The sequence below is a fragment of the Cyberlindnera jadinii genome (assembly GCF_001661405.1).
Source record: "Cyberlindnera jadinii NRRL Y-1542 unplaced genomic scaffold CYBJAscaffold_1, whole genome shotgun sequence".
Lineage (NCBI taxonomy): Eukaryota > Fungi > Ascomycota > Saccharomycetes > Phaffomycetales > Wickerhamomycetaceae > Williopsis > Williopsis jadinii.
The window spans coordinates 1,375,956-1,391,782 of record NW_017963652.1 but is presented as its reverse complement, the minus strand read 5'-3'; the positions used below and the strand labels follow the sequence as shown (position 1 = coordinate 1,391,782).

Genomic DNA, 15,827 nt, shown 5'->3' with positions numbered 1-15,827 from the left:
ATTAGAGGATAGAACTAGGCTGTTAATAATGATTAGTACAAATTTTATGATTATATAACAACTATAATAGAATCATAAAACATGTATAAGAATAAAAAAGTATAGTGTTCTTTAACGATCATTGGTATCATACTTTGAGCTTGAATGTAGGAATTATATGTGAGCAAAGAGATGACATATTCAGGGTGCTAGACGCACAAAGCAACAATACTAAAAGGACAAAACACACAACATCATCGTCGCAATCATTATCATAGTTAGATCTTAATCTCGTTGAATCCATCGACAGTTTCATCTTCGTTATCTTTAGTCTCCTTTATTTGAACTTCTTCTGCGTCTTTCGAATCTTTATCTTCACTTTTACCCAATTCTTCCTCGGTATTCTGAGTTTCGATGACTTCAACTTCTTCCTTATCCTCCTTAACTGGTTCTGCATCCAGCTCATTCTCCTTGTTCTTATCTGTAATGTCACGAGAGATTACCCTCTCCTTGGCCGGTTCAGCAACTAAAGGCTTCTCCAGGTGTGGTTTTTGGTGCTGCTGTTGTTGTTGTTGTTTACTCTGTGGTGGCATTTGTGATCTGTACTTCGCAATAGCTCTGTCAGTTAATACTCTGAGATAGGCTGCTTCACGACCAGTTTTCTTATCCTTGAAGGACAACTCTCCATCACCACCCAAGACGTCATCAATAACGTTGATAAACTCGTAGTTACCTGCCTCCAAATCGTTGGCAAACATGAGCAAGAAGTCACCCCAGTGATTTGCCAGTACAAATTTCACGTCAAAGTCTCTTCCAAAAACAATAACTTGCCCAACTTTACCATTTGGCCCAGGGGCCAAATCAACACCAATGTTGTTACCTGCCAAGTCGGTAACCAATGGAATCCACATAGGGTGAGCATAAACCGGTTCAACCGCACCTGGTGGGAATGATTTCTGCTGCGGCAAGTCCTTCTTAAACTTACTACCATTTGCGCTTGAAGAGATTCTCTTCTCCAATTCGGGATCTGGGGATGCACCAACGGTGTCAACTTTCTTGTAACCAGGTTGGGTTTCCACCAACGTAGCGGTCTTATCAAGTTCACCAGATGATCCGGTTGGGGAGATCAACTGCTGTCTGGCAGCAATGTTTTGCTTCACTTTCAAGTCCAATTCCATTCTTTCCGCAACTGTTCTCCATGTCTTTGTCATGGCGACAATTTCGTCAATAGCCATGAGTTGCATTCCATAGAACAATCCACCAGTACCTGGCATGCTATCCAAATCAACCTGACCATCGTGTAAACGAAGAGACGCTCTGACAGGTGCTGGGAACTGGATTCCCAAGTCATTCTCAGCGGCAGCAATGTCAGCTTTCGTGCAAGGCTCCGCAAGCGTTGCATCCAAATCAACGTGGTGTTCCGAGGTCCACGTCTCTATGATTCTCCACGCCAGAATCGTTTCACTGAGCCCCTCCGCGTTGGTGCTCTGTGGGTTCTCCTCGTCGCCGAAGCCTGAGGCGTCACCAAGCTGAATCCCATTTCTCGACACGGTACGTGTATGAGTACGTGGTTCTGCTCGGTTATTGTTAGAGCGGCTAGCATCATACTCCGCGTACCTGTCCTCGGTTGAGAATGCGTACAAGATCTGGTTTAATTTGTCCTTGAATCCCATTTCTAATCCCTTGAGTTGGTGTTCTTCTTTTGTTTTGTGGAACCCGCCCCTTTCGTTGCTTTGTTTATTTGTTGTTGTTTGTTGATGATTTTCTCTCTGGACGAAATTCGACGGCGGGCGGTTGCCAGGCTTTTTGCTCTCCTGGGAGTTTTGGTTTTTCCTCCCAGGCGCGAATTTCTCCGCGGAGGGAAAATTGTACCAGGGAGGAATTTCAACATGGCAAATATCAACAAGTCACTAGGACAACGGTGATGAACTGTATGTTGTTTGTTGTATGGAAGGACATCATTGGCTGGTTTTGACACCGATTGTAGAAGATTCTGGATTGCTCTCCAAGGTGGATGGTAAGAAGTTCAGGTAGACGTTTATCTAGCGATGTGTTTATACGAACTGCTTGAACTACTTTGGCGTCTGCATTGGTGTGTGCCAATTAGGTTTCCTAATTGGGTAAAAGATAAACATGTCCGTGATGAGGGTTGGTAGTAAAACTTTTGCCTCCATCACCATTAAATCCTTTATATCTGTGAGGAAAGAGGCTCCTGCTATAGGTATCCCTGCTTTCGACAGAGCCATCGACGATACTTTCAAGATTCAAATGTCAGATATCCATCAACAACAACAGCAGCAGCAACAGCCAAACATCCACCAAAAGATGTTGCAACGTTCTCTTGGTGCGCACCCACAGTTGCAACACAACTTCGCATCTCCTACAGATAACATGATGTCTCCGTGCTCAAAGAAGCTGAACGACCATAAGAACAGGTTCATTGCCCAGTATGTACAATTTGTGTATATGGCCCTAATGGGCTCTTCCAAAGTGGTTTCCTACTAACACATACAACAGCTCCAAGGCCACGAAGCTGAACTTTGCCGATTTGAAGTGAAGTTATAACCCTTCTCTACCAATGACGCCATCTGCGTCCTACTTTTATGATACCAGTACTTATACCAAATTTGAATGTGTATAAATATAATAAAATTGAGATTTTCCATCCCCTGTATTGAAATGAAACCCCTCGTCACTATGTGCAAGATATATATATATACCTCTTTTAATGTATATATTTTTTGTGTGTATAGATTCTGAAGCTTTTCAAATCATTTCTTCAAACGAGCATCTGCAACGGTGTTTAACAACAACGCCTCGTTATCCAAGATGATTCTGTTTGGAGAGTTGGAGAGAATCTGAGCAATCTCCCTAGCGGTGTCCAATCTCTTCAATTCAACATAGTCTTTTGACTTCTTGATGGCCTCACCAATCAATTCAGCGGACTTTGCCTCACCTTGAGCCTTAACAATTGTACCTTGCTTCTCCTGTCTGGCTTTATCCACAATAAAGGCAGCTCTTTGTGCCTCTTGTTGTGCAATCTGCTTGGCTTCAACAGCCATGGTAAACTCTGGAGAGAATGTCATATATGTGATGGAAACGTCATCCAACAAAATGTTGAACTTTGATGCTCTTCTAACAAGGTTCTCTCTGATGAGTCTCGAGACCCTTTCTCTTTGTGTGATAAGTTGGGAAGCGTTAAACTGTGCAACAACAGATTTCAAAACTTCATTCACGATAGATGGCAACACTCTTTCATCATAATCGGTACCCAATGTTCTATAGATGACTGGTAATGCACCAACTTCTGGTCTAGAAAGTACTCTACACGTAATGTTGACCATTTGCAAGTCCTTTGTACCTGTCAACGAAGCAACGTTACGTGGCTTGGCCCTAACGTCATAGACAACTGGGGTCTGAAACCATGGAATGGCAAAATGAGTTCCTTCGTTGTAGATTTGAGGTTGAACACCACCAATACGTGAGTACATAATGGCTCTATGACCACCATCAACGTTAAATAGAGAAGAGTTCAACAAGAGCGCACCTCCTCCCAATAGAATCAATCCAACTCCACCAGTGAATAGTCCAGCTGGTCCACCTTTTGGACCACCCTTTGGGCCACTGTACGTAACTTTACTAGCACGGTTACGGACTTGACGTGCAAACTCTTGCCAATCCTGGTTGTTATTCATCTTTAATTCCACGCTTGTCCAGGTAATTGAGCCTAGAGAACCGCCAGTTGTTGTTGCTTCGAAGGGCTCTCTCCCCTTATTCCTTCGTGTAAGTGGCGAAAAAAAAATCGCGGGTTTTGAAAATGTACGTGGAATTCCGGTGAACCTGCCGTCGTATCTCACTGGATGGTGTATGGATGTTGGTCCCTCTTCGAGACTTGTGTGTCTTTGGAGTTCAAAAGAGGGCTCGGGTGCTGGAGCTCATCCACGGTGCTGTATTACTATTAATACACAAAACATTCCATCATGGTTGATTATCCATTGCACGATGCTGCCAGAGATGGCAAATCGCTCATAGTTCAAGGTCTGTTGAAGCAAGACGCTAAGCAAGCGCTTCAGAAGGATGACGATGGACGTATCCCATTACACTGGGCAGTGGCGTTTTCACAGTTGGAAGCTGCCTCGTTGTTATTAAACCCAGGTAAACCCAGTGGCAAATCCATAGAATTCGACATCGATGACTATGTCGATGCATCTGGCTGGACAGCCCTACACATCGCTGCTTCTGTGGGGAACTTGGAGATGATTAGCCTATTACTTACACACGAGCCAAAACCTGATGTCAATCTCCAAACAACTACAGGCTTGACCGCAGTGCACTTGGCCACCGGCAAAAAGCACATTGACGCCGTCAAGGTTCTTGTTGAAAACGGTGCATCTCTGCGTATAAAGGACAAGAGGAGCCAATACCCTATCCACAGAGCAGCCGCTGTTGGAAGTATCGCACTGGTTCAGTTTCTTGGGGAGGATTCCAAGTCTCCTCTCAACTCCAAGGACATTCAAGGCTGGACCCCGTTACACCACGCGTTGGCAGAAGGGTTTGCAGACGTTGCGCTTGTCCTTGTGAAATTGGGCGCCGATGCGAAGATTGAAGATGACGAGGGAAACACACCTCTAAAAGTGTCCGTCGATGACACAGTTGCAAAGTACTTCAAAGTCGAGTGTGAGAAGTTAGGTGTCGACTTATAACACGGCCCCAACAACCGCTTAATACATCTTCCTTAATAACATAATTTCGTAATCATAAACATTGTACCGTCACCAACAACAACAATGAGCCACAGCGCTCCTAATGGGCCCGCAAGGTGGGGTGGAGCAATCGTTGCTTTTGTGTCATTTACATCCGTACACCCCTCTCAAAATGGGCTGAGCGAGACGACGTTTTTTGGTGGGAAGGGGAGCCTCAGCGGCGCGCACCATTCGAGGTTTTTCCCTGTGGTAAAAAGAAAAATGACCAGAAACCAGCAGCAGATTTGGCAGAAACCAAAAAAATGGGTTAGTCGAGGAGCTCAGGGAAAAAAACACACAACGCACAAAGGCCCTCTCTGTGTTCCTTTCTCTCTGTTGATTTTGATAGGAATCAAACCTTCTTATTGGTCCATTTGATTGGCTTAATTCACCTTTTCATATACAAAAGAGCAACTGAATAAACAGATCTGGAGCAGGTGGGATTCAACGACATCCTTGAGTACATCATAGTACACACTTACTTTGGTAAAGATCAATATTTCTTCTGACGTTTGTTTTACACTCAGACAGCCATGGGGAGGTGGTTCCGTAACGTGTTTGTTGATCCCAATAGCAAGGTGCTGGTCCCCGGTGCACAGCGACAGTCCACTACTGTGCCCGTGCTTGTTGGTTTGTTTGCTGCTGTTGGAGGGTTCATCTACGGCTATGACACCGGTATTATCAATAGTATCTCTGAAATGGAGTACGTCAGAAGAACCTTTGCAGGTAATGGTGAAAGCTTCACAGCGAGTGAGATGAGTATACTCACAGCGATCTTGTCCCTTGGTACGTTCTTCGGTGCTTTGACTGCACCTTTGATTAGTGACACATTTGGAAGAAAAGTCGCCATCATATTTGCAACATTTGTTGTGTTTATTGCGGGAAACTTGTGTCAGGTTGCTGCCAGTACCATTCTACTTCTGTGCATTGGAAGGTTCATCACTGGCTTATCTGTGGGGATCATATCTGCGGTGGTACCCCTTTATCAAGCTGAAGCTTCACCAAAGTACTTGAGAGGTGCCATCATCTCCACATATCAGTGGGCGATCACTTGGGGGTTGTTGGTTTCAAGTGCAATCTCACAGGCCACGCATTCGATAGATAACTCTGCCTCTTATAGGGTTCCAATTGGTTTACAGTTCCTGTGGTCTTTGATATTGGGGTTTGGTATGTTGGCGTTACCTGAATCACCTAGATTTTACGTTAGAAAGGATGATATACAAGCAGCAGCAAAGGCACTCTCGAGGCTACGACGTGTTCCTGCTAATGATCCCGGATTGATTGAGGAATTGGTTGAAATAAAGGCATCGCACGACTATGAACTTTCATACGGCTCGTACTCAACTTGGGATTGTTTCAAATCAGACGCCGCAAGACCACATCAATTAAAGAGATTACTCACTTCAATTTGCCTACAAGCCCTACAACAATGCTCCGGGATCAACTTCATATTTTATTACGGAGTCAATTTCTTCACGAAAACAGGTGTTTCCAACTCTTACCTGATATCTCTGATAACATATCTTGTTAACGTGGCGTTGACAGTTCCTGGCTTGTTCCTCGTTGAAACTATTGGTCGTCGTAAAATCTTGCTATTTGGTGCAATAGTGATGACCATTGCAAATCTTTTGATAGGTATAGTGGGCGTGACCACTGATTCTGTTATTGCAAATAAAGTCATGATCGCTCTTGTGTGCTTGTTCATTGCCGCATTCGCAGCAACATGGGGCCCAGTGGTTTGGGTCGTTACAGGTGAGATATTCTCCCTTGGTGTTAGAGGCAAAGCTGTAGCACTGAGTGCTGCAACAAACTGGATTGTCAATTTCGTATTTGCATATATTACACCCTACCTGGTTGATACAGGTAATCATACTGCTGCCTTGGGAACAAAGATCTTCTTCTTGTGGGGTGGTTTCAACCTTGTGAGCATAGCATTTGTGTATTTTATGGTGTATGAGATGAGGGGGCTCAGTTTAGAAGAGATTGACGAATTGTACCGCTCTTGTCCTAGTGCATTGGTGTCGTCAAACTTTGTTGTTAAGCTGACCTTCGACCACGGGGACGGGGACGGCACAGAGTTGGAAGAGTATCTACCTTCACCTGAGAAGAGGGAGGATTCATCCAGTGGCCCAAACACAACTATGTTGGAACAGTGTGGTTCAAGGCCATCGAGTGAAGACAACCGTCGCGGTGACAACAGCACGGGTGTTGCTATTGATAAGCACTATTCTACAACCACAGATTACAGTGGACAAGATCATAGCATCACAGTCAACCCAGGATACACGGTTGATTTAGGATACAGTTTGGGCGCAGGTCGTCGTGGACCGCCTTCTCTAAACACCATGTCCAGTGATGAAGAATCAATCCCTGAACGTGACCATATTGTGTATGAGTCACTTTCTGGCTATGTTGCAAGTCTAAGTTCTCGCAGTGAACAACCTGGAGGAGACCGGTCTTATCGTGGCTCCTTCTCCACGCAGGCGCCCTCAACGTTTGACAGTGGTGCACCGTTTGGACATATATCAAGTGCAGCTTCCACAACAACATCCTCACAGGCAGATAAAACGAAAGTGGCGGCAACTACGAGTAATGATCCAATTTCTGGTCAGAATGGTAATCAAAACAATGTCAGCACCGATAATAACAACAACGGCAATAACAACAACATCAATGATATCACCAGCACTAATAGCAACAGTGGTAGCGATACCAACCACGGTGTAGCTGATGGTACAGCTCAGAGTTCTAGATGGGCTCTGAAAAATAATGATCATAACGACAATAATGATAACGACAGTGGTTCATCAAGCGGTGCAAGTTCCTTATTCGACAATTGATTTTCACTGTATAGCATGATTCCACATTCAATTCGATTTATAATGTTTACGTTTCTCCTACTCCCCCTATTGTGTATTGGTTCTATTCGTACAATACCCATGCTATAATTCTTCACTGCTGTGTTTCCCTTACCGATGACGAGAGCTCTCGCAGACATTCAGCTTTTTTTGGAACCGCCAAAGCAACTTGTTAAAGGCCTGTGAACAACGTGTCATTCCCTTCAACTTCATAAGAGCGCTTGTCAACTGGTAACACAAATGATAGAGAAGAAAGACCAATCATCTTCGAATGAGATGGAGTCCGTCCACAAGGACTTTGAGGCTGTTAAAAAGAGTGTTATTTCCAAGGACCGAGAGTTCAAAGGCCTCAACGACGACCATTCTATAAGAGGTCGGATAGTATTTTATGCTTTCCATTTGACATTACTCGTTGTTTATTTCTTTTATTCGATATATAGAGGATTCGAATACGCTCGCAATAAGATTCGGATAAAGTTGTTGAACCTCGCTTATAACCCTGCTCAAACTCCACAAATCATCAGAGTTGACGTCAATAAGCTCTCCAAGATCCCTAAGCGTATCAGCGCGGTTGTCAATTTGAAGAGCGAGGAGGAAGAAGGCGGTGGCTTTTATGGGCTATTGAACGACTGTTCTGAGATTGTTGCATGGACCGTCGCCAGTGGGATTCCTACGTTGTCCCTTTACGAACGCAGTGGAATCTTGAAGCAGAGCGTTGAAGAGTTGAGAGTGGCTATTCATAAGAAACTCGATGACTACTTCGGTTGTGATTGTGTTCCAGTGTTCACCATCTCCATTCCACACTTGAACCAGACATTTTGGGGACTTGATCATGATGACGACGACGAATACAAGTCGCTTGAGCCAGATATCGAAGTGAGTCTATTGTCCTCGAACGATGGTAAACCCACCATTGTGGAATTGACAAAAACAATGGCTGATCTAGCGTACAAGAAGGAAATGTCTCCTAAGGATGTCACCGTTCAATTGATCGATAACGAACTTACCGAATTGATTGGCGCAGAACCAGACTTGATCATCTTATTCACCCCAGTTCTTGATCTTCAAGGCTACCCACCTTGGCATATCAGATTGAGCGAGTTCTACTGGGAACCTGACAATGAAGATGTCACCTATGCAATCTTCCTTAGAGCTTTGCAGAAGTATTCTACGTGCAAGATCAACGTTGGTAAATGAATAATTGCCAACTTCGATAAGCTAACAATAGCAAAAGCAGGCGCCGCCTTCTAGTTGTGTTTTCTTTGCATAAAAGTGATATATCACAAAGATCAATACGATCTCATCAGCTAATGAACTCATATATAATATAATCGCATGAACTACCTTTAATGAACCCCAAGAGCAGAGTAAACTTGACGAACCAGTGGAGAACAAGTGTGTGTCCACCATCCGAGGGAAATATCCGAGGGCAATACCCTCGAGTCTCACCATTCGCGTTGTTGTTCTTTTCTTGTTTTCGTGGTTTGGAAAACTTCCGCCGCCACCCCCTCCTGAGAAATCTGAAGGGGAGAGCGAGAAAAAAAGTGAGCAAAAAAGGCCAACGAAATCAAAATTGAAAACCATCTCTCAAACAATCTTAACAACAAAAACATCTACAAACAAACAGTCAACATAATTTAAAAAACGTAAGTATATCTACACAGTGATGAGTTATATATGATGGTGTTCTCTATGAGTTTGTTGTGTCTCGCCCCTTTGAAGTGGTTGTGTTTTCCATGGAATTGCCATACTCGTATCTTTGTTCTTTTTGTGTGTTGTCTGGAATGTTTTGATTGGAGGATATGCCCTTTTCGCTGCTGTGACTTGATCCAGCGATTACACTTAGCAATCTGAGAAGAGGGCCTTGGATGAACTGTCCATCTTGGACGAATCAATTGATATTGGCCGGGAGACACTCCCTGTTGATTTCCATTCTCCGATATCGTTTCTTTTGTTTACCGCGTGTCTACGGATCTTGGGTCCCACCTTTTTCGCTGGTGTCGCTCTCTGAGTACGCTGTGCTGATCGCTCCATTTCGGATGGCTCGCTACATTACCATCTGTGCTCTGCTGGATTTGTGCTACATTGTTTCTAAGCGTGCGTGTCGATAGACCGAAGTGTCCATTATCCCACGCTAGGCGATTTCTGCTCCGTGTGTGTGTTTTTTAAGGGGCGGAAGACCACACTACAGCGAAAACAAGAACAAACCCATTTTCGGAATCTCTCTGCAAAGGGAGGAAAAACCGAAGGAGAGCAGGAAAACCCCAAGCACACACAGAGGCTACGAAAGAGAAAAGGATCAAGCGCCAAACTCCTCGGAAGGTAGATCGAACCAGAATGTTGGGAATTGGAAGGAGAATTGGACTTAACGGTATTTGCTGTGATGATTCCAGCCCGTCATCTGCAGTATGTGTCCCTTTGTACTTGAATTTTCATTCTCAGCATTTGGTGTGTGGTCTCTGGAAAATCAAAACACCCTGTTTTTTCCTCTGGTTGTTCCGACCTTTCAGTGCGCGCTGGGCTGCGCTGCACTGGAATGGGCTGAGCCTACCGTCGGCGGCTTTTCACAGGTAGAGGGGGGTTATGGAGAAGTGAAAATAATACACACAGCGACGAAAACTATTGCAAAGAACGTGAAGGTGGGCGTTATCAATCGGTTCCTTTCATCGATGTATGTTTCCCCCTTCCTTTGAGTTCAAACAATCTCAAATCACGAATCATATCAAGCTCCAAAAAGAACAGCTCATCGTTACATTTACATACGAATCAAGTACTAACAGTTGGTGGATAGCATGGGTTTGTCAATTTCTAAATTGTTGTCTGGCCTTTTCGGTCGCAAAGAGATGAGAATCTTGATGGTTGGTCTTGATGCCGCCGGTAAGACCACCATCTTGTATAAGTTGAAGCTTGGTGAAATTGTCACCACCATCCCAACCATCGGTTTCAACGTCGAGACCGTGGAGTACAAGAACATCTCCTTCACCGTCTGGGATGTCGGTGGACAAGACAAGATCCGTCCATTGTGGAGACACTACTTCCAAAACACCCAAGGTATCATCTTTGTCGTTGATTCTAACGATAGAGACCGTATTGCTGAGGCCCGTGACGAATTGCAAAGAATGCTTAACGAGGATGAATTGCGTGATGCCCTTCTCTTGGTGTTTGCCAACAAGCAAGATTTGCCAAACGCTATGAACGCTGCTGAGATCACTGAAAAGCTCGGATTGCACTCCATTCGTCAACGTCCATGGTACATCCAGGCTACATGTGCCACCTCTGGTGACGGTTTGTACGAAGGTTTGGAATGGTTGAGTACAAACTTGAAGAGCACTGCTTGAAGCAGACAGAACCAAGTCTTTTAGATTCAATTGTTTTTTCTTCTTTTCATTCGAACAGACGCTAGGAGAGAGGAGAGAAAGGATAGGTGTGTTTCATTCAGTGTGTGGTCTTTATTATTTTCGTTAACGATGTGTGAACCGATCTTTATGTGTTGATTGCAACTAGGGAAGAAACGCACTCTGATCCCTGTTGTTTTGTACTAAGTAGGTTTGTTTCGATCAAAAAAGAGAAATATATAAACCAAAGCATCACATAGAGAGATTACATTGTAAATTTGATAGTATGTAACTGCGAACTTGGCATCGTAGACGGTCTTGACTGTCAATCGAGGTCTGACGGTCATCTACGACTACTCATCTATTGATTATCCGGTATTGTAAGTTGAATGGATACATGTTTATAAAGGTCAGGATTTCTGATTCGCTGATCTAGAAGCCCTGATACCTTTATCACGTGATGTGCTGAAGCCCTAATTTCTCAAACAGTAGTATTGATTGGGACACTATCGCTATTTCTCAATTTTGTGCCAACGGAGCATTAGAAATTTTCAGACAAACATCCGAACACACATACAAAATTTCCTCTTCGTGACTGTTAGTTTTCTGTTCAGTGTTTTTTTTTCGCGCTACGCAGTTCGAGGGCTCCACACTGCTGGGAAAAAAAGTGAAAATAACCAAGCACATCATCGACATCACCAACCGAGTGAAGTTTTAGCTACACAACACAAGACGAAATGGTATGTTTGAAAGAGACATGGGAGGAGAAGACGTTTCTGTGATAAGATGTGATCATGAAGAACTGGAATCACCAAAGAAATGTGTTATAGATTCGTTAACGGACCATGGGTTTTATCAATGAGAGGAAAGGTCATATGAGGTGAGGTGGAAATTTGTATACACAGTAAAAAGCGGACCATGAAGTGCTACAGTTCCTTGATTATTGCACTGTGCTCAGTAAATGATTCATTTTGCAAACTTTACTATGTGTTTATGTTCATTAGGGGTCATTTGGATATACATCTAAGTATTATGAACTGAACGTTTCACCTACAAGACCTTATACACATTCATTAGACACCATGTGCAGTGTCCATTTCGATCCAAAGTAACAGTTCCCAGTCCATGATTATCCTTGTCGTCGTATGCGTAATATATCCACAAAGGCACGATACTAACATTTCACTTACAGGCCGGTTTGAGAGCTTACGAATTGCGTACCAAGTCCAAGGAACAATTGGAGGAGCAACTTGTCTCCTTGAAGCAAGAGCTTGCCAACTTGAAGGTTCAAAAGCTCACCAGACCATCTTTGCCAAAGATTGGTACTGTTAGAAAGGACATTGCCCGTGTCTTGACTGTCATCAACTTGAACCAAAGAGAGGCTGTCAGAGCTTTCTACGCTGGTAAGAAGTACCAACCAAAGGACCTTAGAGCTAAGAAGACCAGAGCTTTGAGAAGAAAGCTCACCAAGTTCGAGGCTTCCCAAGTCACTGAGAAGCAAAAGAAGAAGCAACTTGCTTTCCCACAAAGAAAGTACGCTATCAAGGCTTAAATTGACTGAGATATGTACTACTGTTTAATACAAAGGAATGATAGGGGTTTTGTACTTTTTGAAAATATCCTGTAATTGAAGTATTTGATTTATGCATCTGTCATGTTAACATCTGTGGACTTGTTGGCTTTCTTTCCTCTCTTCCAGTCTAAAATCTCTTGTTTGAGGTCATCGTTGGGAATAACATCCTCATATTTCAACGGCATTCTGTTGAATGGATCAGTAGAATCACTTAGTAGATGGGACCGAATAGTTGCCCTGTCAATGTTGACTTTGGAACCTGGTAAAATGACAGGATCCTCCATTAAAGTGTACATCAATGGGTCCAAATACTCATCTGGGATCTCACCGAGGTCCTGTTCCTCCGCCTCATCAGCAATTCTAGTCTCTTCCGCTTTGTCAGCAAATGTGACAAGGCACTTTATGAAATCTTCATTGGAAAGTCCCCATCTTCTGATAATATCCTCAGCACGATTGAACAGCGCCCTTTTGAACGATCTTGAATCGTTAGCCACTGCCTTGGTGAAGTCACTCTCAGAGCTCAAATTCACGAAAACTTTGCAAATCTTCAACAAAAGATCCTTTGGATTGAATTTGTACTTCTCTGGTTCTCTCACCTTAAGCTCTGTACACTTTGGTCCTACAAGTGCCTCCAAGTTATAATCCAGCATACTAGCCAAACGACCCACAATCTCTGGTTTGATAAATGCTTTTGGTACCTCACCTGTGAACATGTCAAAGAGATCAAGCGTTCTGTTGGCTAGTTGAATGTCTGCACGCGCTTGGTTCTCAGCGGAGGATAAACGAGACTCGAGGTCCTCATTGGTTCCATCCATGTTCGATCCACCTTGTTTACGAAGCTCCAATTCATTCTGTACAGCGTGAACATCCTGCAATTGACGAAGAGACTCGTCAAGCAAAAAGGTCAAGTCGTTAAGCATTCTAGCCACGAATCTGATGAAGAACTCTTCATTGTGTTCACTTTGATGAATCAGCTGTCTCTTGTAAACACTATTCTTCCAAATCTGTTCCAAGATGCAGGAGATATGAAATCTAGAGTTGAATTTATCGTAGAATTGACTGGAACTGCCAGTCTTTTCAACAACGACATAGAAGTCCAACAATGCATAAAGCAAGTTATCTGTCAACAATGGATCAGTGTCAATGATGTCTTGCATGAAACCTGGTGTTCCATCTGTCATGGGATATGTACCAATACTCAACACTTCCACTAATCTCCCCTTTAAATGTGGATTCCCAATAAGTTCAGGACAACGTAAGAACACAAGCATGAACTCCATAAGACTTGGCAATCTTGAATTGCGTATCATAGGATTGGCAACAAACTTACAGCTTGATAAGACAAAGTTGATCACACCTTCAACACAAAACTCTGGGAAGTATTTGTATGGCACTGGTGCCTGTTCACGGAAGTGTTCTGAGTTGTCCACATTTTCAACACCTATAACATCGGGGACGAATGGCAATCTCAATTTGGTCTTTGGGTATAGATGAGTAGGTTCCACTGTTCTAACCAAGAACGCACTTGACCCAGCAATGAAATCAAAGATCTCCAGTTGGAGATTTCTGTGTATGAAGAAAGAAGTAAGGGCATTCTTTTCAGATTTGGCCTGTTCCAACTTCTTTTGAAGAGCAGGTAACTGCATCCGTTGAATCATTTGTAGCCTGTTGCTTGGATCTGAAATTGGTCTGTTCAAATTTTCGACTGTAGATTTCAAATGTTTTATCAGCTTGTCCAATTTTGACTCAGAAATGTATAAGCCACCAAGACCGTATTGTAGGTATGTCAGCGTCAAGTAAAAACAATCAGAGATAAAATTTGGTTTCTTATCTATCTTATGTGCCTCGAAATACTCGTTTGCCTCTGCATTTGTTGCATTAGCTCTGGTTTCCTCAGAAATGTCGATTAAACAATGAGTGTTTTGGAAATAATTTGGATCAATTTTGTCCAATTTAGTCAAGGATGAGTCTAAGAATGGAAGTGATAATCTTATGAGCACCATGGATATGTTTGTCATAAAAGCGTTGGACGCCAATTTGCTGAAATCTGCGTGGTCTCCACGTCTCAAATGGTTCTTATTAACTATTGTTGCAAAGTATTTGAGTAGATCATTTCTCGACTGTTCTGAACCTCTGATAATCTTATCAGTGATGAAGAAAAGTCTCTCCAATAGAACCTTGTGTTCTGCCTGGAGAGATTCTCCAACGCTTTTGACCTTTCTGCTAGAACTGTTGGTATTCTCATCGAACAATGCAATGGATACGGTACTTTGTAAGGGTGACAATCTGAACAAAGGGCCTAAAAGAGTAGTTGTCTCTATGCGATGGGGCTTAACTTCTTCCTTTGCGTGAAAGTTGTCAATCTGTGTGAATACAGCGGCCACTGGCTTTTGACTCAGGATCAATTGGAAAACATTCAACACCAACTGGTAGTGCGAATCTCTAAAATCAATCTTAGATACCTCTTTGGCGAGCTCCACAACAAACACGTTTAGGAACTCCAACAATGTTCCCTCTTCATGTGCATGGTATAATATTTGAATGATGAAGTCAGAGTATAAAGAGTCATTGGCAATCACATCCTTTAGGTAAGTATCAATGTTACCGTTGATGAACATATCCTCAATCTGAAATGCAACCAATCCATAGTTTGAAGTCAGCCTGTCAATCTCCTCCAGCACCTGTAACTTTTCATCCCTCAACGGGTCCTTCGCCTTTAGCGTTCTCTTGTACTGCTGCACTTTGACCCAGCAATCTCTGAGCCATTTGAAAGGGTTCGTGTTTCCAACCTCAGTCAAGTACTCTATGATGATCCTATCTGCATGAGACTCTTCGAACTGAGGGTCCAACCCTTCTTCAACGAGCTCTGTAAACGTAGATTCCAAGAACCGCTTTGAGGTGTCATCGACGTTGAGCGTCACCCCAAACACATCACCAAAGAGCGAAGTACACCACGGCGACAGCTGCGACTGGGGCGTGGAGTGCTTGGATTGCACAGGCAAGGGCTCCTCGCGCTTAGTCGTCTCATCCATCGTATAATGGCTTCGTATTGGTCAATATTTACCTTTGCAGCGATGAGTGAATGCTCGTGTGTATCTAGCCAAAGAACGCTAGCCGCTTAACAATACGTATTGTTTCCTCTGAACGAAGGATCCTAAAGGCCAACAGCTGTATCACTCGCTTGTACAACAATCAACCGCTGTGTAACACGCTTGTTCAACAATTAACTGCTGTAGAACTTATTCCTCCCCCCGTTTGTGATTTGTTTTGATTTGTGACTTCCTCGCCCTATCCCGCCGCCACCTCTGGCCCTATCAGCAAAATCTCGCTCTCTCTGTCG

At 43.4% G+C, this 15,827-nt stretch overlaps 9 protein-coding genes across 9 annotated transcripts; 6 read left to right on the top strand and 3 right to left on the bottom strand.

Moving 5' to 3' along the window:
* Nucleotides 1–20: 20 nt before the first annotated feature.
* Nucleotides 21–1,970, bottom strand: SMI1 (Smi1p). Its single transcript, XM_020214131.1, has one exon. It carries the CDS (start codon nucleotides 1,650–1,652, stop codon nucleotides 258–260), a length of 1,395 nt encoding a protein of 464 aa, XP_020073393.1. The 5' UTR covers nucleotides 1,653–1,970; the 3' UTR covers nucleotides 21–257.
* Nucleotides 1,971–2,190: 220 nt separating this feature from the next.
* Nucleotides 2,191–2,688, top strand: BNS1 (Bns1p; the record flags this gene model as incomplete). The annotated part of the gene is made up of 1 exon (XM_020214130.1): nucleotides 2,191–2,688. A coding segment is annotated over exon 1 (208 nt), but the record flags the coding sequence as incomplete, so codon positions are not given.
* Nucleotides 2,688–3,674, bottom strand: PHB2 (prohibitin subunit PHB2; the record flags this gene model as incomplete). The annotated part of the gene is made up of 1 exon (XM_020213261.1): nucleotides 2,688–3,674. One exon carries the CDS (start codon nucleotides 3,672–3,674, stop codon nucleotides 2,751–2,753), a length of 924 nt encoding a protein of 307 aa, XP_020073391.1. The 3' UTR covers nucleotides 2,688–2,750.
* A 1,337-nt stretch (nucleotides 3,675–5,011) lies between these two features.
* On the top strand, nucleotides 5,012–7,627 carry SNF3 (glucose sensor). The gene has a single exon (XM_020214129.1). It carries the CDS (start codon nucleotides 5,255–5,257, stop codon nucleotides 7,559–7,561), a length of 2,307 nt encoding a protein of 768 aa, XP_020073390.1. The 5' UTR covers nucleotides 5,012–5,254; the 3' UTR covers nucleotides 7,562–7,627.
* Nucleotides 7,628–7,855: 228 nt separating this feature from the next.
* NUS1 (ditrans,polycis-polyprenyl diphosphate synthase) lies at nucleotides 7,856–8,776 on the top strand (the record flags this gene model as incomplete). Its single annotated transcript, XM_020212398.1, has 1 exon — nucleotides 7,856–8,776. The coding sequence occupies one exon, from the start codon at nucleotides 7,856–7,858 to the stop codon at nucleotides 8,774–8,776; it is 921 nt and encodes a 306-aa protein (XP_020073389.1).
* A 1,062-nt stretch (nucleotides 8,777–9,838) lies between these two features.
* CYBJADRAFT_11148 (uncharacterized protein) lies at nucleotides 9,839–10,312 on the top strand. The gene has a single exon (XM_020212101.1). The coding sequence runs from the start codon at nucleotides 9,988–9,990 to the stop codon at nucleotides 10,270–10,272; it is 285 nt and encodes a 94-aa protein (XP_020073388.1). The 5' UTR covers nucleotides 9,839–9,987; the 3' UTR covers nucleotides 10,273–10,312.
* Nucleotides 10,313–10,371: 59 nt separating this feature from the next.
* ARF1 (Arf family GTPase ARF1) lies at nucleotides 10,372–10,917 on the top strand (the record flags this gene model as incomplete). Its single annotated transcript, XM_020213524.1, has 1 exon — nucleotides 10,372–10,917. The coding sequence occupies one exon, from the start codon at nucleotides 10,372–10,374 to the stop codon at nucleotides 10,915–10,917; it is 546 nt and encodes a 181-aa protein (XP_020073387.1).
* A 935-nt stretch (nucleotides 10,918–11,852) lies between these two features.
* On the top strand, nucleotides 11,853–12,511 carry RPL35A (60S ribosomal protein uL29). Its single transcript, XM_020212094.1, has 2 exons — nucleotides 11,853–12,051; nucleotides 12,107–12,511. Exons 1-2 carry the CDS (start codon nucleotides 12,040–12,042, stop codon nucleotides 12,464–12,466), a joined length of 372 nt encoding a protein of 123 aa, XP_020073386.1. The 5' UTR covers nucleotides 11,853–12,039; the 3' UTR covers nucleotides 12,467–12,511.
* On the bottom strand, nucleotides 12,098–15,747 carry UFD2 (ubiquitin-ubiquitin ligase UFD2). The gene has a single exon (XM_020214128.1). It carries the CDS (start codon nucleotides 15,517–15,519, stop codon nucleotides 12,556–12,558), a length of 2,964 nt encoding a protein of 987 aa, XP_020073385.1. The 5' UTR covers nucleotides 15,520–15,747; the 3' UTR covers nucleotides 12,098–12,555.
* Between the last annotated feature and the right edge of the window lie 80 nt (nucleotides 15,748–15,827).

What these genes read in the sequence shown, in the direction of transcription:
- SNF3 (XM_020214129.1), top strand. Translation starts at nt 5,255, where the DNA reads ATGGGGAGGTGGTTCCGTAACGTGTTTGTTGATCCCAATAGCAAGGTG.
- SMI1 (XM_020214131.1), bottom strand. Translation starts at nt 1,652, where the DNA reads ATGGGATTCAAGGACAAATTAAACCAGATCTTGTACGCATTCTCAACC.
- CYBJADRAFT_11148 (XM_020212101.1), top strand. Translation starts at nt 9,988, where the DNA reads ATGTGTCCCTTTGTACTTGAATTTTCATTCTCAGCATTTGGTGTGTGG.
- UFD2 (XM_020214128.1), bottom strand. Translation starts at nt 15,519, where the DNA reads ATGGATGAGACGACTAAGCGCGAGGAGCCCTTGCCTGTGCAATCCAAG.